The 23,017-nt window shown below is 37.2% G+C and overlaps 1 protein-coding gene and 1 pseudogene across 2 annotated transcripts in view; both read right to left on the bottom strand.

The window, feature by feature from the left end:
• Positions 1–4,015: 4,015 nt before the first annotated feature.
• The window catches only part of UGGT1 (UDP-glucose glycoprotein glucosyltransferase 1), a 117,764-nt gene continuing 98,762 nt past the window's right edge, over positions 4,016–23,017 (bottom strand). For both annotated transcript variants that reach the window (XM_046018854.1, XM_046018856.1), the window contains 5 exons: positions 22,747–22,907; positions 21,622–21,736; positions 10,863–10,979; positions 10,207–10,375; positions 4,016–8,415 (listed from right to left, as the gene is read on the bottom strand). In XM_046018854.1, coding sequence (XP_045874810.1) covers positions 8,390–8,415; positions 10,207–10,375; positions 10,863–10,979; positions 21,622–21,736; positions 22,747–22,907 — 588 coding nt within the window. In that variant the 3' untranslated portion in view covers positions 4,016–8,389. The remainder of the gene's footprint in view (positions 8,416–10,206; positions 10,376–10,862; positions 10,980–21,621; positions 21,737–22,746; positions 22,908–23,017) is intronic.
• Positions 13,840–13,993, bottom strand: LOC123951216 (annotated as a pseudogene).

The raw sequence follows: 23,017 nt of genomic DNA, 5'->3' as shown, positions 1-23,017 counted from the left end.
AATCTACACATTTAATGCAATCCCTATCAAAATACCATCCATTTTTTTCAAAGAAATGGAACAAATAATCCTAAAATTTATATGAAACCAGAAAAGACCTCGAATAGCCAAAGGAATATTGAAAAAGAAAGCCAAAGTTGGTGGCATCACAATTCCGGACTTCAAGCTCTATTACAAAGCTGTCATCATCAAGACAACATGGTACTGGCACAAAAACAGACACATAGATCAGTGGAACAGAAAAGAGAGCCCAGAAATCGACCCTCAACTCTATGGTCAACTAATCTTCGACAAAGCAGGAAAGAATGTCCAATGGAAAAAAGACAGCCTCTTCAATAAATGGTGCTGGGAAAATTGGACAGCCACATGCAGAAAAATGAAATTGGACCACTTCCTTACACCACACACAAAAATAGACTCCAAATGGATGAAGGACCTCAATGTGAGAAAGGAATCCATCAAAATCCTTGAGGAGAATGCAGGCAGCAACCTCTTCGACCTCAGACGTAGCAACATCTTCCTAGGAACAACGGCAAAGGCAAGGGAAGCAAAGGCAAAAATGAACTATTGGGATTTCATCAAGATCAAAAGCTTTTGCACAGCAAAGGAAACAGTTCACAAAACCAAAAGACAACTGACAGAATGGGAGAAGATATTTGCAAACGACATATCAGATAAAGGGCTAGTATCCAAAATCTATAAGGAACTTAGCAAACTCAACACCCAAAGAACAAACAATCCAATCAAGAAATGGGCAGAGGACAGGAACAGACATTTCTGCAAAGAAGACATCCAGATGGCCAACAGACACATGAAAAAGTGCTCCACGTCACTCGGCATCAGGGAAATACAAATCAAAACCACAATGAGATATCACCTCACACCAGTCAGAATGGCTAAAATTAACAAGTCAGGAAATGACAGATGCTGGCGAGGATGCGGAGAAAGGGGAACCCTCCTACACTGTTGGTGGGAATGCAGGCTGGTGCAACCACTCTGGAAAACAGCATGGAGGTTCCTCAAAATGTTGAAAATAGAACTACCCTATGACCCAGCAATTGCACTACTGGGTATTTACCCTAAAGATACAGACGTAGTGATCCGAAGGGGCACGTGTACCCGAATGTTTATAGCAGCAATGTCTACAATAGCCAAACTATGGAAAGAACCTAGATGTCCATCAACAGATGAATGGATAAAGAAGATGTGGTATATATACACAATGGAATACTATGCAGCCATCAAAAGAAATGAAATCTTGCCATTTGCGATGACATGGATGGAACTAGAGCGTATCATGCTTAGTGAAATAAGTCAATCGGAGAAAGACAACTATCATATGATCTCCCTGATATGAGGACATGGAGAAGCAACATGGGGGGTTAGGGGGATAGGAGAAGAATAAATGAAACAAGATGGGATTGGGAGGGAGACAAACCATAAATGACTCTTAATCTCACAAAACAAACTGGGGGTTGCTGGGGGGAGGTGGGATTGGGAGAGGGGGAGGGGGCTATGGACATTGGGGAGGGGAGGCGAACCATAAGAGACTATGGACTCTGAAAAACAACCTGAGGGTTTTGAAGGGTCAGGGGTGGGAGGTTGGGGGAACAGGTGATGGGTAATAGGGAGGGCACGTTTTGCATGGAGCACTGGGTGTTGTGCAAAAACAATGAATACTGTTATGCTGAAAAAAATAAATAAAATGGGGAAAAAAAAAGAAAAAGTTCTGCCAATATTTCTCCCAAATTTATTCCATGTGGTTTTTTTTTTTTTTCCCCTCTGAGCGTTTCTCTTATTCATCTAAGGACTCCACTTAGTATATTTGTTACATCGTTTACTATTGCCTCACAGGTTATTACATCTCTGTTCATTTTTCTTTTTTTTTTCCCTCTTTGCTCTTCAATTTGCATACTTCCTATTAACCTGTTTTCAAGTTCACTGATCCTTTCTTTTGCAGTGTTTAATTTTTAACAGACTTTTGAGGGGACAGAATGAGAGGGAGAGAATCTTAAGCAGGTTCCATCCCCAGCACAGAGGCCGACAAGGGGCTCAATCTCACAATCCTGAGATTGTGACCTGAGCCAAAATCAAGTCAGACACAACTGGTTGAGCCATACAGTCACCCCTGCAGTGTTTAATCATTTAAGCCTTTCCATGAAATTAATTTTTTTTAAATTGTATGTCTCTTCGAAAATTCCCCACATCTCGATCCTTTGTATTTATCACTTTCTATAGCTCCTTTAAGGTATTTTTTTTTTTTTAATTCTTATTCAATAATGTTAACATCTTGCTTATTTGTGGGTCTGCTTTTGTTTTCTTGGTTATGTTTCAATCATTCCTGTTTCTTCTTCTGTCTTATGATTTATAATTGTATCCTGGACATTCTGGATAATATGTTGTAGAGATCCTGAATTATGGAGTTTGGTTTAGTAGGCAGTTAAGTCACTAGCAGATCACCTTCTTTGAAGACTTTATTTTAGGCTCTATTAAAACGGGTCTGTTTTAGTTCTGCCCTTAGGCCTAGGGCCTAGAGCTGAGTTCTGAGCTGCGGTTCTCAACCTAGGGCATGACCTACTAGGTTTTCAATGAAAAGCCCCGAATATTTACTACATCTCCTAATGTGGTGAGACATAAATTCCAAACTTTCCCTCCCCAGCACCAGACATCTGTTGAAATCTCAGCCTCTCAGTCTCTCCAGCATTCCAGTCATTGCTTTCTGTTAGGTTCCCTGGAATCCTATCCAGTTCATGTGTAATTTAGGAGCCAGCAAAGTATTTGAGGGGTGTCAGGCAAACTCAAGGCTCTGTTGTTTCTTTTCTGGGATTTCCCCCTCCAATTTCCAAGCTGCTCCAAAAGCCCTGAATTCTGACTTGGCTCTTCAATCTCATGGGACTACCACTTTTTGTTTTATTCCCTGTTGGCCACATGAGGAACAGTCATTTTACTGTGGATATTATCCAACGTGTTAACTCTTCTTTCAGTGGATAGAGTCCCCTCTAGTTTTTGCCTGTCTTGGTCACTTTCCTCACTTTCCAGTGCATTTCAGAAATGTGTATAATTATCAATAGGAGGGTTTGTCTGATACAAGACACTCTTGCCATTACAGGAAGCCAGATGGTAGTAAGATGTTTAAATGTTATTTAAAATAAAATCCAACATTTTTTTACTTATCTCGGTAATGGTTACACAAGTCTTCACCTTCAAAATCCATCAAGATGTGTTTGTGTCCTTGGGGCCTTATGTGCTGTTTGCCAATAAAAAGTTCATTACAAGAAAAAGCCAATTTCACGTTGGTACCCAGTTAAAAACCACTTGGGCTTTCTTGTGGTCTTTGGATCAAACTCAGATCCCTGCCTCAGAACTTCTCTCCCAGATACAATTCTAGTTTTACTTACAGCTCCTAAATGAGACACACCATTTCCTGCTCCTCCTTTTCTATCCCTACCTCCCACATCCTACATGGATAACTCCTACTTATTCCTCAGGCTTCAATTTAAGTGTCATTTGTAGAAGCTTTTCCCGACTGCCAAACAAATCCGTCTTCTCTTCCAACTTAGGTGCCCTCTGTTGCGTGTCACAGCCACTCGGTCCCACTCCCTGACCTCTACCTCAGCAAGATCACTCATTACACTAGCTTGCAGTGTCCAATTAGCATCTGAATGTCAAGAACCATATCTTCAAGTCTAGCCCAAGTAGGAGTTCAAAGAATGTGTAAAATGTTCAAATTCTCTGCCATCCTTCTTGTTACGGTTAGCCTTCCTAGGGCAGCTTGCCTTCAAGAACCCCCAGCGGCAGTTCCCCAAGGTTGGAGACCTTGAAAAGGCATGGGTTTTATTGTGAGAATCCAGAGAATTGACAGCAACTGGACTCAGCTCCAACACCAGAGGAGACATTCAGGTAAAGCTCTCATTCCTGTCTAAGCCTGCTTCTTCTGTCACACGAAAGGGTGGAACTTCATGTTCTAATGAGTATGTCCTTCCAAAACGTAAAAGCTGAATGACTGACCAGATGGTTTTTAAGAAGACAGGGAAAAGTTTATTGTGTTGAGCAGACCTTATTTTCATTACAGTACCAGGAAATTCATTCTCAGTTTATTTCAGGTGCAGAGGGCTCTGCAGACATTAAGAGCCCCAGTGCTTGTTCCCAAGCAAGGGGCAGCTCCTGGACCTATGTTGCATTTGATGGAACAGGATTACAGTAAAACAAAATAGTTATAAAGAAGGTTTTCTAATACATAACTTTCTTTAAAAACTCTAATTTTTTTTTTCATTTTTCTAGGTTTACCGTGTTATTACCAAGGATAACTGGTGGGAAAATATGATACTTGATAATCTTTTCCTCAAATTGTTGACTTAGATTTTGCTACTTTTATTTTGAAGAGGAATTATGCCCCATCTCTGGAAATCTAAACAGGGACAAGTAAGGCAATGCATAAATTACAGGTGGGATAGTCTTAGCTCATAACCTAACTTGTTTCCTCTTAAATCTTCCACATTTGGCCTCTGTGTTGCTAGGTAATTTAAGACTCAGGAGATAGCCTCTTGCTTAGAAAATCATTATCAGGGAGTTCAAACTTAATGCACTACTTTTGGGGAGCATGCAGCTGCTTGAAGCTGATTTTGTGGTTTCTTTTTATAAACTGTCAGCACTCGATGGCACCCTGAAGAGAAGAGATCCACTACTCCATGCAGTAGCTCACAGCTACCCAGGAGTGTCATTTCTGTATTAGATCAAGAGAACAAATACCAAATGAAAGAAAACTGGTATCCTCCAGAGAGTTTGAAATAGCAATCACAACCTGAGTTAATGAAGTCTAATTAGCTTGAATTCAATCAGGTAATTACCAAAGTCATGACTGAGATATTCCCCCACTACATCGAGTAGGGAAAACATGAATTGAATTTAAAAAAATGTCATCCCACCAAACTAGACACGATAGCTATTTTTAACTCATTATCCCAAAAAAAATCCCCATAAAATCAAATACTTAAAAATTATTAAAATTACATAATGGAATAGATATTTAAATAATTTTGCACACAATCCACCTTCCATTTGTTGTTGCCAACAGTTTCCATTAGGTGACTTTACCAAAACATTTCCATTTCCATGAAATTTGATGCCATAGCACTAACATTATATTTTTAAAATGCACTAGAAATTCCCTTGTAACTCGAGTTGAATTATTTCTTTTAATCACTCATGACAATTTTAGAAAAGGACTGCATTTAAGTACCCAAATTTACTCCTAGGGTAGATGTGGGTAAGGAGAATAATTTTACTTGTTGCAAGGAGAGTGGTACCTGACTTATTCCAAATTATGGTGTCCTTCTAGTATAACTCCCAGCTAAAGGAAACTGGGATTTCCTTCCTATTACTTGGGCCAGTCTCTTCTGAAAACTGCAATGCCACCCCTAGCTTTTGGCCCTTCATTCAGGGACTGAGTCCCTGCAACCAGGCAAAGGTTGTTCATTCAAGCAGAGCCTCAACATGGTTTATATGAGGACTTGAGGACAGCAAAGTTCATTAAGCTCCATTCCTGGAAATGATTTCTATTAATAATCTTTGCTCTCCCACGAGCTGAGTTCACACAACACACGGGCCTACCATGAGGCATATGTGTGTAGTAGATAGGCACATATCTGTATGTTTCCATTTGAAATGCCACATTTTGAGCTTCTGCACTTTATCAACCTTATGGAATACCAATGTGTCATCATTCTGAGTGTGGTAAGTATTGAGTACAATTTTAAAACAAACACAGTCATGTCCCGACAGCTCCAGCAGCAGGTTGTGTGCATGGGTTTTGATCTCAAATACCACTGTTCATAGAACATAAAAATTCACACTGCTGCATGTCACTCTGAAATGTCACATTATTTTACATTACTCTGGCACTGATTCAGAAAGAAAATTTTCTATTATAGCATGATGAGACAAAAAACTCCATTACATATAAATAACTGATGGTTAAAAACAATGCACTGTGAATAGTTTCCAGAAGCTTGAGTGTTTCAGTGCAATCATCTCTTGCGTCTTGGAAAAAAAAAAATCTATCTTTTCGGTCACTATTTGCTTTCACATAGTAGAGACACAGACAAAGCTGACCAAGACCAAATTTTAGTGGTATTATCATTTCCTAGGGCATTAGAGGTTCAACCTGACAGATGCTAACGACACATGAACCAAGAGAAGGAAGGCCCTAGACTACTTCAAAAGCAAACTAGGTCTTACATAGATTCAGTTATTGGTAAGACTTATGTTTAGGGTGGTGATGGGTAAGGCAGTGAGGACACACATACTACACAGAGAACAGATTTCACACTGTACCTTCCTCACATGGAATATGCATACAACACTTGGTGGAAAGACATGAAGAAAGGTGACTGTTCCATGTCCCAAGGGAATCAGCATTTAAAAAGCATACCTGAATGCCTTCAGTATTTCTTGTTCAATCTCCCAGAAAATAAACTCAGAAAATGCACAATTCCTTTTATAGTTGTAAACCAAAGCAGCGGCAAAAGCCTCTCTGAAGGTTTACTTAAATCTAAGATGAAGCTGAGCAAATGTTTTTTGCTCTCATTGATTCTATCCCTTCAGTTGCTCCGACCAGGTGAGCAGCAGGGCAAGGAAAACTCAAGCTACAGACTTGTCAACAGCTATGATTCTAAGGGACTTTTTAGACTTGGATAAATTTTCTAAAAATCTTTTGAGTTCCCCTCTTCCCAATTTTTAATTTAATTACGAAAGCAAACTGAAAAGCTCCTTCAGACTGACTCCTAAGCTAACTTTTGCTTATGTGAATATGGAAAAAATTAATTATTTAATATTTGTCATAAGACTTTGATTTTTAAAAAAGACTGCAAATCATTGTTCCCTGATGAGGAAGAGTGAGGATTCAGCTATTCATCTGTAGTCCCTCCTCACATTTTTAAAAAGGAGGCAAAATATTAGAGACGAAAGCAGTTCACACTGGAAGGAGGTGCAGTCCATGGGAGTGCTCTTGCTGCTACACCTTGCAGCCTGAGCAGATGGAGGAAAGGACCTAGAGCCTTACGCCCATTCAGGCCAACAAAACACCAGAAGACTCCCTGTGGGTGCCTCCCTGCATTGCCTACTCATCAGGAGAGGCTACTCCAGAAGGGCCATTCTGGGATGCTAAAGTAAAAACACGAAAAGCAGTGACTAAAGGGCTAATGTTGAAATGTGATTATGTGCAGTCAGAACAGGTGGTACACGGGCAATTTTGGCAAACCAAAGGCAACCCACAGTACTAAACTAAAAGGAATACAGACCAGTGTACAGAGAAACACGAATTACATAGTCAACACCCCTCCTCTTCTCAGCTCTGGGAGTCCTTCACAGAGAAAAGTCAAACCTAACTTTGCCTAGGTCTGAGAGAGGAACCCCCCTTCTTCCCCAGGAATGAAGGGATGGATGATGCGATGACCTTCCTGAGGGAGCGTGAGCCCTGCAAGATGGATCGTCAGAGGGGCTCACTATGGCTATATCCAGTAAGGAAATCAATAACACACTTTTTTTTTTTAGAAAGTGGGAAGAAAAAGCAAAGACATTCACAAATACAAAAATTGTTTACAAAACAATTACCTAAAAAGTTTACTGGGGTTGAGTGGGGAATAAGAATCATGTTTTCATTTCAAATTAGTCACATGGTACTAACGGTTTATAAAAGAGAATGGCAAATTTCTGTCTTCCTCACCTCCCCCCCGAACACCTTAGAGTCCTCCTATTCCTGATATTTTCCCTACCCTCACCCCAATCCACCCCATCCCATCCCCAAATTAATCTGCAACGAGCCAACCCCCAGGACACATGATTGTTGGTTGGGTTTCAATTTGACAATGAACCTAATGCTGGGGAAGAGAACAAAAGGACACAGGAGCGGCACTGGCAAAAACCTCAAGGTGTGTGGACCCTGACAAGACTTCTGCCACCACAGCACTGAGCTGCAGACTGAGCTCCGCTGCCAGTAAACTGAGGTAAGGAAGAACATGGCGGCTCTGCCTGGATGGCTTCCTGTGGTGGTGCAGCATGTGTGTGCTCTTGGGTGTGGGCACCACAGGACTCATTTTCTCCCAGTTGCCTTTGCCACTTTCCCTCTGGTTAGAAGATCGCTCTTTACAGAGTCTCAAAAGATCAGCCACTTGTCTTCCTCTGAGGTACAAATCCAATAGAGTCTTAACTCCAAAGATCCAGAGCCCACTGGTGTGCAGAAGTCAAAATCAAATGCTCAGAATCAAAAGGTGTGGCACGCCTGCCCAGCCAGTTTATCAGCAGTTGCAAAGACAGATCAGAAAAAAACTAGCATTTCATATAAAAAGTGTTTTTCAAATGGTGTAATTTCCTATCCTCCTGTGAATGAAGATCATAACTCTTCTCGTTTCTGAGGTCCTATGGGAAAAGAGAACAATTGAAAATAAAATGGTTGATCCTCAAGTTACAAAAATACAGACTGGATTTTTCTTGCCAATATTGTAACTTATCAGTTATGGCCCCACCTCCCTTCTATCTCTCTTTTTAAATTTTAGGAGCTTTAGTCTGGTGTGCTTGTATTATATTTTGAAAACAAAAAAAAAAATTCTTAAAGGCCTTTTTGTTTTTAGAAACTACCCGCATATGCCCACTCCAGCAGAACTGTTTTCACAAATACAATATTTACTTCTGGTAAAAACGCATGTATATTTAGTCAGGATTCTTCTTTTTTCACTTAATAACATATAAACATCTTCCTAAATAAAAGTGAAGCTCACTTACCATTCTCTATTCTTGGATGTTTAAACTGTTTTTAATAAATTTATAAATAATAAATTTTTCCATGTATATGACTTTTTCCTTATATGGACTTACTTCTTTAAGGTAAATTCTCAAGAAAGGAATTACTGAGGGAATAAACATGTTAATGGTTCCTGATAGCTGATTTATTGCCTTTTTTTTTTTTTAAAGAGAGAGGGCAATAGAGAATGGAAGGGGGCATGGGGAAAGGGAGAGAATCTTAAGCAGGCTCCACACCCAGCACAGCCTGACAGCTAGACTTGCTCCTACAACCTTGGCATCACGACCTGAGCCAAAATCAAGAGTCAGACACTTAGCCAACTAAGCCACCCAGGCCCCCCAATTTATTGCTTTTTAACAAGGATTGTTCTAATGCACAAAGCTTCGGCAAGGCAGACCCAGAGAAGTTTCTTCATCGTCTCCCCAACAAGTGGCATCATCAGTATTAATAAGCATATTTTCTCAATGGAGTATATATTAACGACAGATTCCTTTAATGTGATTATTATTTCCTCAACTCCACTTATTATTTGTGTTCTCCTCTTATATGAACAGTATGTCTACATTCTTTACCCATGTATCTTCAGCTTTCACTAGTGAATTTCCATTATTTTTATGGTGAATATTCAGTCTCTTGGCCATGATACATCATGGTACAGTCTTCAAGATGATTAGGTAAATCACTCATGTTCTATAATTCCTTTTTTAGAATTACTTTTGAGCTGAATATATGTTAAAAATCCAGATCTCAGCTTATTAATAGTTTAAAAAAGGTCATTTTTGTATTCTAATGATTTTTGTCAACTGTATACCATTTGAGATGTACAAAGAGTAGGGAAAATATTACATGAAGATTTATCCCTTCTATTCTTAGCCTAAATTAAATACAAACACTCCATTCTCCACCCCAATATGCTTCTTTGAAAAAACATTTTTTTCAAATCAGTATCTACTTTGTCTTGATCCTAAATGTGTTCATTTACTAGTGCCTGGAGAGATTTAATTAAAAAAAAAAAAAGAAAAACAAGGAATCTGACAAGAGATCCTCAAAATAGTATAGTATGAGGCTTGTCAGATGGAGGTAAGAACATGGAGCCTCAGACCCAAACAGGCTACCAGAAGACTCCCTGCTTGTCTTATATCACAGAACTCACAAGCCTAAATAACAATAATCTCACTTAAAGCACCTTTTCTCAAAAAAAGAAGAAAAAAAAAAGGCAAAGCAAAGAGAACAGGAAGTGTATTAATACATACCATTTAGGACAACTAAAAGAAAAAGAAAAATATACACTGGTTGATGTCAAGACAGAAGGGCTGAGATTCCTTTTATTCATTATTCTATTGTTTTTGCAATAAACACAAATCAGAAACTCAAATAAGTACTTCCCTAAAACCAAAGGTTGGACCTACCTTCCCAGCCTGACTCTTGTATTGTCTTCTCCTTATCCAGCATTCCCATCTCTTTCTCCCTCTGGAAGCGGGTCTGTAGCTGCTTGATCTCCTGGTCGTAGTCCTGCCACTCTGGGACAATTCGAACAGCTGCTTCTAGCTTGGGCTCTTTGGTCATTGGATTATTACACTGTGGAAACCCAAATCGCATACTTCAACCAAGCTGAAGACAGGGAACATTATACGGAATTCAAAGGTGTGCCTGTTCTTAGGTTATAAATCCCAACTGAACAAAAAGAATAACACTGAGGAATCAGATGACAGATTAGTAGAAGCATTGTGGTAGTAGGTCACATAAAGCTTCCACGAAGTTGTGGGGAGTGACAGGAAAGTAGGAAAAGAAAGTTCCTGTGGTAAAATCACAAGGCACAGAGATAATCCCATAAGACAAGTAGTAACTTTACTGATTTTAAGTAGTGAAAACAGCCCCATCAGACACTAGAGGACTTGGCTGCCTGCTGTAAGCAGTAGAGATCTATGGGTGTTACCGTAAGACATGCTGCAGTCCCCAACCTGCACAACTACGAAGAAGACTAAATAAGACTCTATGTGTTAATAATGATCTAGTTGTAAATTATACTGGACTGAGATGCAGAAAAGAACCATAGACAACTTACCAAATCTATTGTTTTTGCCCTTTTCTTAGAGGCATCATCACACCACGTTTCACACCAAAGCCATTCTTGAGGGAGTGATTTAATTGGCACCTGATGGATCATGTTATTGGGCAAATCCTGTTTGGTACAAAGAAAATAAAACACAACAATCTAAGGTTCTGGGGGAAATTTAAATGAATGCACAGCATATTAGTGATGATAGCTACTCATTACATATCACATACCAATCACAAATTTTTAGAACTGAAAGGGTCTATTAAAAACCCTAGAGAAGATAAAATATTTATTTGTGATGTTTTTTAAAACCACAAAGTTTAGAAGACTCAAAACATCTACCTATGACAAGCACTTGAAAAATTTTAGCTTAAAACTCACAAATAACCTGCACCTAGACTTCCCCTCCATAAGGGTAATTTTAAGAAAAAAATGCTACTGCCTCTTGAAAGTTAACTAAGCATAGAGTATGGTTTTTATACTTCATAGTTTTGCATAAAAGAAGCTCTGAATCCACCTTGTCAACTGGGGCTTGATCCCAAGTGGATGAAGCTCTCATGTTTTTGAGCCAACTGTATGCTTTGAAGCTTTTTTTCCTCAGCAACCCTTTTGACACAATAAAATGTCCCACTGTCTTAAGACACAAATAACCAATATGATCCAGAAATTCTACCTCTCAGTATATGCACAAAAGAAATGAAGCAGGGACTTAAACAGATACTTGTATACCAATGTTCACAGAGGCATTATTCACGATAGTCAAAAGTTGGAAATAAGCTAAATGTCCATCAACAGATGAATGCATACACAAAATATGTTGTGTGTACATACATGTACATATATATACACACACACAATGGAATATTCTTCCATCTTAACAGGAAGGAAATTCTAATAGATGCTATGACATGGATGAAACTTGAAAACATTATACAAAGTGAAATAAGCCGGGTGCAAAAAGGAAAATTATTGTCTGATTCTGAAAGTATCTAGAATAGGCCAATTTATACAGATAGAAAATAGAATAGAGGTTGCCAGGGGCTGGGAAGAGGAAAGAAGGGAGAATAATTGTTTAATGGGTACAGAGTTTCAGTTTGGGATGATGAAAAAGTTCTGGAGATGGACAGCTGGACAACACTTTGAATGCACTTAATACCACTGAACTGTGTACTTAAAAATGGTTAAAGGTTAAAATGGCAAATTTTATGTTACATGAATTATACTTAATTATGTAGGTAAAATAAAAACACAGACAAGAAAAACTGAAAAAAAAAAAAAACTGTTACTAGTAAACTTATACTAAGGAAAACTAAATGATATTCTTTAGGCAGATGGAAAATGATCCTATATGGAAATCCAGAAATGCAGGAAGAATGCAAAGTCACCAAGTAAGTCAATCTAAATCTTATAAATAGATAATGCTTGTATTGTAGGAGAATGCTTCTGGGGTTCAAAATACAGAGATATCTAAAATACAAGGCAATAGCCATTCAGGCTGGATGAGGATAAATGGAGTCAGTGAGTTCTAAGGCCAGTATTATTCAAACCTGGTATGCAGACTACAGCAAGGAGCTTGGTAGGAATGCAGGTTCTTGTACCAGACCATATACCTACTGAATTGGTCTGTGGGGATGGGACCCAAGAATTAATGGTTCAACAAATTCTCCAAGTGAATCTGGTATATATGCTAAAATTTGAGAAGCATTGTGCTAATGTTTTTGCACTCTCTGGTAGGTGGATAAAATATACCAATTAATATTAGCCTTTGCAATTCAGAAATGCATATTATAATCTCTAAAATAATCATTTAAAAAACTGTAAAAAGCAAAAGTATATAGTTTAAGGGGCACCCGGCTGGCTCAGTTGGTGGAGCATGCAACTCTTGATCCTAGGGTTGTTGAGTTTGAGCCCTATGTTGGGTGTAGAGATCACCTAAAAATTCAAAAATCTTTAAAAAAAGAAAAAATATATATATATAGTTTAAGCTACTCTGAAAGAAACGTACTAAGGAGAAAAAAGAAAGAGAACACAAGGAATAAGCAGAAATACTAGAAAAGCCAATCTTACCAGTGAATATATTAATTATAAATGGACTAAATGTTCAAATTAAATGATTGTTCTACCAAGCATAAAAACCAACAGATATAAGCTATTTATAACAAATGGAACTAAAACATAAGGATAGAGAAAAACTGAACACAGAAGCATAAGAACAATACACCACATAACAGTAACTAAAACGAAGACTGGAATAGATGCACTAATATTAGGTGAAGCACATTTTAAGACCCCAGGACCCCCCAAAATTAAAGGTTCATTTGTATGATATATATGATTTGTAAGTTTTTCAGATACCTAATGATATAGTCTAAAAATACATAAAGCAAAATCTGACAAAACCAGAGATGAGGAAGGTATCACAACATAGAAAAATCTTTCAAACAGAATTTTCTCTCAGTAACTAATAGAAAAACAAACATAAAACAAACAAACAAACCCGAAAACCATAATTTGACCTAATGGCCTATATCTAACATCTACAGGATACAAAACCAAATGAAATGTTTACCAAAACCAATCACATTTGGGTCAACAAACTTCATATGCCTGAAATCATACAGAAGAACGCCTCAAATCATAAAGCATCTGAGCTAGAAATTAATAACCATATATCTAGAAAATTCTCATGTATTTGGAATAGTTCCTACATAACTCATGAATCAAAGAAGAAATCACTTGGAAAACTAGAAATATGCTGTACTAAATGACAAGGAAAATACTACATATAAAATGTAGGGAATGCAGCCAAAGTTTTGCTGAGACAGAATCTGATCATTTTCAAATGCATATACGAGAAAAGACTAAGAATTATGAACTAAACACCTACCTCAAGAAATTAGGAAAAAAACCAACAAATTAAGGAAAGTGAGAAATAAAGAACAAATTAGTGAAATAGAAAAGAAACATATTGATAGGATGAAAAACACTAAAAGATGCTTCTTTAATTCTTGATGAGGTGATAAAGGAAAAAAAAGGCACAATAAGCGATGTCAGGAATTTTTAAGAGAGTTTTCAATTAGCAATAATCGAGCCTCAGATAAACCTCATTGGCTATAATACTGCCACTGTGCAAAGCTTGGGAATTTTTAAGAGAGAAAGAGAGAGAGAGAAGATACCAGTATAGATGCTATGGGCCTTTAAACAGACAACTGAACTAATGAAAGCATTCTGGTTCTTAAGACACATTTTCTTTTTTTTTTTTGATACACATTTTCTAAAACTGATTATACAGTGCACTTACAATCTGAGCATGGCACTATATGTAAGTTATATGCAGTTTTTAAAAATCAGAGGATAGTACAAGCAACTTCATGATGCTATGTTAAGAAATTTAGAGACAGCTTAACAAAAGCATGTATATAAGAAGTAATAAAAAATGTCAACAGACTCATAACTATTAAAGAAACTGAAATCATAATTTAAGCACAAAGAAATTACAGGCTTCACTAGTGATTCCACCAAACATTTAAGAAAGAAATAAAGCCAATCTTATAAAAACCAACTATCGGTAAATGAAAAAAAAAAAACAAAACCTCATTTAATTAAGTCTCAATACCAAAATGTGACAGAGATATTATAAGCCAGTATCACATAACAAAATAAATGCAAAATTCTTAAACAAATATTTGCCCCAAAATTCCAGGACTATCTAAAAAAAATAATAAATCTTGATCAGTTGGATTACAGAATTCAGAAATTATACTTAGGTATAAAATTTACCATATTTACAGTTATAAAAGAGAAAAATCATATTATTTTAGCAGATTTTAAAAATTTACAAAATTTAATGCAAGAGATCTTTTAAGTAGCAAATAAGGACTAAAAGGAACTTCCTTAATGTGAATAAGAGATATCTACAAAACAGCTACAACAAACATCATACTTAAGTGATGAATACTTTCAGCATTTTTGAGTCAAGAATGTCCACTATTAATATTTCTATTCAACATTATGGAAGTTCCAGTAAATAGTAAAAGCAAGAAAAAAAATTTTTTTAATATTATTTATTTATTTATTTGAGAGAGAGAGAGAACAAGAGCGAGCACAAGCAGGTAGAAGAGCAGAGGGAGAGGGAGAAGCAGACTTCCTGTGAGCAGGGAGCCCAACACAGGGCTCAATCCCAAGACCCTGGGATCATGACCTGAGTCAAAGGTGGATGCTTAACTAACTGAGCCATCCAGGCACTCCCCAAAAATTTTTTTAATGTAAGACTGGAAAAGAAAAAGTAAAACTGCCATTATCTGTAGATATATGCTTAAATATCTAGAAAAGCAAAAGTATATACAGATTAGCAGGGTACCTGAATATGACAATGAACAAAAATCAACTGCAATTCTAGATATCAGCAATAAACAGAAACAAAAGCTTTTAAAAATAACTCTTAATGAAGATGTACAAGATATCTATGAGGAAAACAATCTACATTACTGAGAGAAATTAAACACAACCCAAATATAAAACCCTAGCAAGTGTTGTTGTTTTTTTTCCTCCTGAACTTAACAAGCTCATTCTAAAATGTATATGAGAGGGACGCCTGGGTGGCTCAGTTGGTTAAGCGGCTGCCTTCGGCTCAGGTCATGATCCCAGCGTCCGGGGATCGAGTCCCAAATCGGGCTCCTTGCTTGGCAGGGAGCCTGCTTCTCCCTCTGCCTCTGCCTGTACTCACTCTCTCTCTCTCTGACAAATAAATAAATAAAATCCAAAAAAAAAAAAAAATAAGATGTATATGAAAAAATAAAGGACAAAGAATACTCTAAGACATTCTTGAAGAATGAGGTGAGAGGATTTAATTTACTGGGTATCACGACTTATTATAGCACTATACTAACCGAGATATTTGTAGTATGGATGTGAAGATAGACAAATAGACCAATCAAAAACTAGAAGATCCAGAAATGGATCCATGCATACATGAATACTTCATATCTGATAAAGACAGTATTGTAGAGCAGCACATTTCATTAAAAAAAGAACTTATATAACTGTATATGTACATAAAAAATGAAAGTGGAACTCTATCTCAAAAACAAATTCCTAATGGAATACAGATTTGCATATGAAAGAAAAAACAATAAAGCACATATAAAAAAAGTATCTTTGTGGCTTTAATAGGGGTCAAAAAGCATTAATCAAAAAAAAAAAAAACCATTAATCATAACAGAAAATACTGACCAGCCTGACTACAAAAGATACCATTAAGAGAGTTGAAGTGGGAAATTTTGCAACATATATAACAAAGGATACACTATCAGTATAAAGAATGCACGTAAATCAACTAAAAATCTCAAACAACCCAAACACTTAAATAAATAAGCATATCACAAAAGAGAATACTAAATGGCCATGAACACACTAAATGGCACTCAACTTCATTATATTAATAATGGAAATTCAAAATAAAACCACAATGAGGAACAACATCAGCAAAAATGGTAGAGTAAGGAGCTCTGAAAATTCACCTCTCCAAAAAAAGGAGCCAAAAACATGACAAAAACAGAATCAACTTTTTTCAGAACTCTGAAAATTAACCAAAGGTTTGCAGCAACCTAAGGAGCAACTAAAAGTCAACAAAAAAAATGCTTGGATGTTGATAACAGTGAATTTTGAGGCATCTGAACTTACTCTATTCCTATTCTCCCTGGTACCCATCAGCCTCAAAAAATAAAAGCCTGCATTTCCTTACTGGCAGAAGGAGAACAAGGCTGAAGATCTTTCAAGCTTCATTCCCAAAGCAGAGCCATTATTTGAAGACTGTACTATATAGGCCCGTTTCTATTCAGTCTCACTTGAACTTAACCCAGTGATAAAAAGCTTCTACTTTGAAGCACCTAAGGATTGTGTTAAGCTTTCTGAGGCTATATGAAGTGAAGCAAAGAATATATTAAACAAAATTCTTTTTTTTTCAACAATTTTATTTATTTACTTGTCAGAAGGAAAGAGAGCAAAAGAGCATGAAAGCCCAAGCAGGGGGTGTGGCAGGCAGACGGAGGGAGAAGCACACTCCCCACTGAGGAAGGAGCCTGATGGGGGACTTGATCCCAGGACCTTGGGATCATGATCTGAGGTGAAGGCAGATGCTTAAATTACTGAGCCACCCAGGAGTCCCAGTAAGCAAAATTCTTAAGAGGAGAAACAAAAGAATGAGCTATCTATAGGAAGCTTTGAAAAGAAAAGATATATTCCTGGGAAAAGAGAAGGCCATGCACATGTATAAGGCTCTGAGCATGCTTAGTGGTGTGTGCATAAGGAAGAAAGACCTAACAAAGCCATAAGCTCTCATCTCCAGTTGATCTGAGGCTCTATGCAACAAAGAAGATAGAGTTGTAAACTGCCTGGCTGACTGTTGAAAATGGTTCCAACGTGCACCTAGAGGCCGTGGGCAAAGAATGGAAGTCTTAGTGGTTCTGAATACTTAAGAAAATTTCTGTACACTTTTTGCTGACCACTAAGCTAATCAGGCAGACCAAAAATGTAGACTTCACAGAACGGATTTAAGAAGTTCAAAAACATGGGCAGAAGACATGAACAGACACTTCTCCAAAGAAGACATACAAATGGCTAACAGACACATGAAAAAATGTTCACCATCATTAGCCATCAAGGAGATTCAAATCAAAACCACATTGAGATACCACCTTACACCAGTTAGAATGACCAAAATTAACAAGATAGTAAACAACAAGTGTTGGAGAGGATGTGGAGAAAGGGCAACCCTCGTACACTGTTGGTGGGAATGCAAGTTGGTGCAGCTACTTTGGAAAACAGTGTGAAGATTCCTTAAGAAATTAAAAATAGAGCTACCCTATGACTCTGCAATTGCACTACTGGGTATTTACTCCAAAGATAGAGATGTAGTGAAAAGTAGAGACATCTGTACCCCAATGTTCATACAGAAATGGCCACAGTCACCAAACTGTGGAAAGAGTCAAGATGCCCTTCAACAGATGAATGGGTAAAGTTGATAGGGTCCATATATACAATGGAGTATTATGCCTCCATCAGAAAAGATGAATACCCAACTTTTATATCAACATGGATGGGATTGGAGGAGATTATGCTGAGTGAAATATGCCAAGCAGAGAGAGTCAATTATCATATGGTTTCACTTACCTGTGGAGCATAAGGAATAACATGGAGGACATTGGGAGCTGGAGAGGGAAGTGAATTGGGGGAAATTGGAGGGGGAAATCAACCATGAAAGACTGTGGACTCTGAAAAACAAACAAACTCTGAAGGTTTTGGAGGGGAGGGAGGTGGGGAGTTGGGCGAACCTGGTGGTGGGTATTGAGGAGGTCACGTATTGCATGGAGTACTGTGTGTAGTGCATAAATGATGAATTTTGGAACACTGAAAAAAAATTAAATTTAATTAAAAAAAAAAGAAGAAGTTCAAAAACTAACAAACAACTACTACTGCAATAAGCAGCAACAATAAACCCTGGGGAAGGGAGAAAGTCTGATATCCAGAATTGCCACACTATATTACTTGAAATTTTCAATTTTCAACAAAAATGAAGAGACATACAAAATACCAAATATACAAAATCCATATAGAAGGGTAAAAAGTAATCAATAGAAACTATACTTTTGGAGGCCTAGACATTGGATTTACAACATAAGGACTTAATAGCAGGTATCTTAAATATGTTCAAATAGGAACAAAGGAAACCAAGTCTAACAGAACTAAAGGAAATGATGAGAATGATGTTTCAAAAATTAGAGAATAAAGAGATACAAACTATACAAAAGAACCAAACAAAATCTACTGTTGAAAAACACAATAATTTAAATGAAAATTCACTAGATGGGTTTAACCACAGATTTGAGCAGCAGAAAAGATAATCAGTCAACTGAAGATAAATCAACAGAGATTTCCCAGTCTTAAGATTTTCCAGGAGCAGAAAGAAGAATGAAGAAAATTAAAAAGAGCTCAGAGAACTCTGGGAAACCATCAAATATATGAACACATACAACGGGAGTCCCAAGAGGAGAGAAAAAGTGGCAGGAATAATACTTAAAGAAATAAAACTTCCCAAATTTGGTGAAAAACATAAATCTACACATTCAAGAAGTTCAATGAACTCCAAGTAGGATTAATTCAAAAGAGACCCAACCTAGCTATATCATAACCAAAGTATCAAAAGAAAAGACTAGAAATAGTGACTTGTCAGATAAGGGATTCTCAAGATTAACAGCTAATTTCTCATCACAAAACATGGAGGCTAATAGTCTATGGGACAATATAATCAAAGAAAAATGTGAGAAGGAAAAAAAAATGTCAAGCAAGAATTTTATATCCAGCAAAACTACCCAACAAAACCCACCAAAGGAGAAAATTACACATTTCCCAAGAGTCTGTAGCTCCAGAGCCATCCTATTAGAAATACTAAAGGGAGTCCAATGGCTGAAATGAAAAGGACATTAGACAGAATTCAAATCTACATGAAGAAATAAAAAGCACCAGTAAAGGTATGTAGGTAAATATATAAGATAATATCAGTGTATTTCTTATTTAGAACTCCTTTTCCCCCTGGTTTGAAAACAATTACAAACAGCAGTAATTATAAATCTGTGTTGCTGGGTATATAATGTATTATACAGTGCATATACAATGTATCATACAAACTGTATTATAGTAAAAGTATGGGAAGAAGGAGAACACAGCTATATAGGAACAAAGTTTTTGTATGCTTCTGAAATTAAGTTCTTAGTAAACCCAAACCAAACTATAATAAGTTAAAGTGTTTTAATGATAATCATCAGGACAAACACTGAGAAAATAACTCAAAAATATATAGTAGGGAAAACAAGGGAATTAAAATGGCAGTTGAAAATCCTACTTCATTAATAATTATATAAAATGTAGGGACGCCTGGGTGGCTCAGTCAGTTAAATGTCTGCCTTAAGCTCAGGTCATGATCTCAGGGTCATAGGACTGATCCCTCATCGGGCTCTCTGCTCAGTGGGGAGCCTGCTTCTCCCTCTGCCTGCTGTTCCCTCTGCTTGTGCTCTCTCTCTGAAAAATAAATAAAATATTTTAAAAATATAAAATAAAATGTAAATATAGTAACTCTCTAAATGAAAGCCACATAGGATGGGTAGTTCACATATACCAAATTAACGGACTGACAATAAGTACTGGTCAAAACAGAGAGCAACAGGAATTCTTACATGGCTGGTGGGAGTATAAATTAGGACTACTTTGGAAAACTGTTTGAAAATCTAATAAAGATAAATAAATCTGATGACTTGGTAATTCCACATGTAGTTGTACACACAACTGAAATATGTGTACATGTGCATCAAGACAGTTGCATGAATGATCACAGCACCATTATCCATGGAAAACAACCCAAATATAAAAGTTTCACTACACACAACAAAATGGATGGACTGCACAAACATAATGTTGAGCAAAAGAAATTAGACACAAGAGTACAGCTTTTAAGATACAATTGAGGTAGGGAGAAAAAAAAAAAAAAACAGGCAAAACTAAACTACAGTATTTAAGAATACATGTTATAATAGTAATTCTATAAAGAAAAGCACTGAGGTGATTACCACCAAAGTTAGAATACAGGATACTTCTGTTAGAGAAGACAGATGGCTGCTGGGATACTAGTAATGTTCTATTTCTTGGAACTGGATGGTGGTGTACGGGCATTTGCTTTATGGTAATTCATTGATGCATATGAATATGTATATATTGGTATATTTTTGTTTTGTATGCTTTCCTTTATGAGTGCTATATATCACAATAACAGTTTTAAAACGTTTAAGGCAGGAGCACCTGGGTGGCTCAATTGCTTAAGTGACTGCCTTCAGCTCAGGTCATGGTCCCAGGGTCCTGGGATCAAATCCCACATCAGGCTTCACCAGCTCTGTGGGGAGTCTGCTTCTCCCTCTCCTGCCTGCTACTCCCCCTGCTTGTATTCTCTCACTGTCAAATAAGTAAATAAAATCTTATAAAAAAAATTTTAAGGCATACTTAAGCAAAACAAAATATGTAAAACTAGGTATCTAATCTAAAGAAAACTATAATCTCACCTCTGAAAAATATTTAGCATTAATAAACTGATTTAAACTTCTTAAAAAACACCATGGCTTCTGACAGAAAAAAAGGGAGGGACACCTGGGTCACTCAGTTGGTTAAGCATCTGCCTTCAGCTCAGGTCATGATCCCAAAGTCCTAGGACTGAGTCCTCTATCAGGCTCCTTCCTCAGTGGAGAGTATGCTTCTCCTTCCCTCTGCCTGCCGCCCCCACTGCCTGTGCACTCACGCTCTCACTCTGACAAGTAAATAAATAAAAATCTTTTTAAAAAAGGGGGGGGGGATTGGGAAATCATCTACTGTGAATCTTTGCTAATTATTTCCTAAAGAGAAACAAATCGCTCCTAGCAGGCAGAGAAACAAATTTATCAAGCTATCTTGGGTGCAAAATGAAAAGATATGGTAATGGTTTGAGGAGGCAGCATCCTCCCTCCATCTCCCTTCCAAACTAACATCATTTTTCACTACTATGTCTCCTCTTGAGGATAGATAAAAACGTCACACACGCACACAAACACTGCACAATTCCCTTTCATGGAGAAACAAAATACTGTCCCAATGGAGGAAAGAAGTGAGAGGAAAGTAATAATCCAATTCCTGACACAATATTGCATACCCATCACTGAAAGTGTTAACCAAAAAAATAGCCACTTACTTGATCAAGATTTGAAAGGCTGTTAGGATCCTGACTCAGACCTTGGTACTGTCCCCTGAGTCTGTCACCAGCAGCTATTTTCCTAAATTTCTTCAGATCTACGACATACAGTGCACTGGATAGAAAAGAATTACTTGTTATAACCATGGACTATAGCAGAAAAAGTAACCTCGCTGAATAATGGTCACCAGATAAGCATCCTGCCCTCTCTTTGAAAAAGTAAGTGGCATTACAGTGGAGCTCAGGGTCAGTATGTGTTCCTTCAAAGATGGCTCATGCAAAACCCGTATTCTCCCACCAAGCTCACTTTGTCACTCTTCCTTATTCAACTGCCTTCCTTATTCAGCTCCCTTAAATCTCTAACAAAAGAATACTTCTACCAAATGTCAGCAGATCAGGTAATAAAAGCTAACCATCTGTCAAAGATATCCTGATGATGTCTTACATGTCACAGGGAAAAAAAACCCAGTGTTACAGATCTTCTGGACCAAGAACACTAACTAATGATAAAGAAATCACCAAACCCCAACATTTATCTCTGTAAATGCTGCTACCTTCCAGATCTTCCAAACCACACGTGGTCCAGAGCAGATAATGTAATGTTACACAGTCTATCTTAGGAATTCTACTTCTAGAAATTTGTCCTACAGATATATTTGAAATATACTAAATGATGTGTTTAATTATTCACTGCAATGCAGTATGTCACAACAAAATACCATAAATAACACAAATACTGGAATAATATGTAGATGTAAAAAGGAAGGTCTCTCTCTCAACACACTGATTAAGATCTACTAGAGAAGTTAAATAAAGCAAGCACAAAATTGTAAATATGATGGCATATTTTGCATATAAAAAGAAATTTGGTTGTTAATGTAAGAAATCAAGAAACTCTGGAAGGACATAAATTAATAGAGGAGGTTATCTGTTGTAGAAGCGAGAACTGGGTAGAGGACAGAAAAGACTGGGAAGATTATTTTTTGTAATAATCTGGGCATATCTTTTGTAATTTTTATTTTTGAACCATATTAATTTATTACCTATTCACAATTTCAAATATGCAAAATAAATTTTTTAAGAAAAGAAAATCAAATAGCATTAAGAGTACTCCTTTTTCAATACCTGATATGATACTTCCGCCCAGCCAAATGACTGGCCCAGTACCCCGATTTCCAGAACCTGTAGCCATCCATTTCTTTTCGGCTATCACAGAAAGGAGTATAACCATAAGGAGCACCATCCAAATTGAAATCCCTTAACTCTTTCAGATCCGTTCGTACAATCTGAAGAAAAGAAAATCACAAGTCATTTGTATTGCTTTGTTTGTTTTAGAGGGAGAGTGAGCAGGAAGGAAGTGTGGGAGGGAGGCACAGATTAGAGGAAGAGAGAGAAT

Source organism: Meles meles, chromosome 9 (genome assembly GCF_922984935.1).
Source record: "Meles meles chromosome 9, mMelMel3.1 paternal haplotype, whole genome shotgun sequence".
In the NCBI taxonomy this organism is placed as follows: domain Eukaryota; kingdom Metazoa; phylum Chordata; class Mammalia; order Carnivora; family Mustelidae; genus Meles; species Meles meles.
Note: the sequence above shows the minus strand (reverse complement) of the source record. Positions and strands in the feature narration are given on the sequence as shown.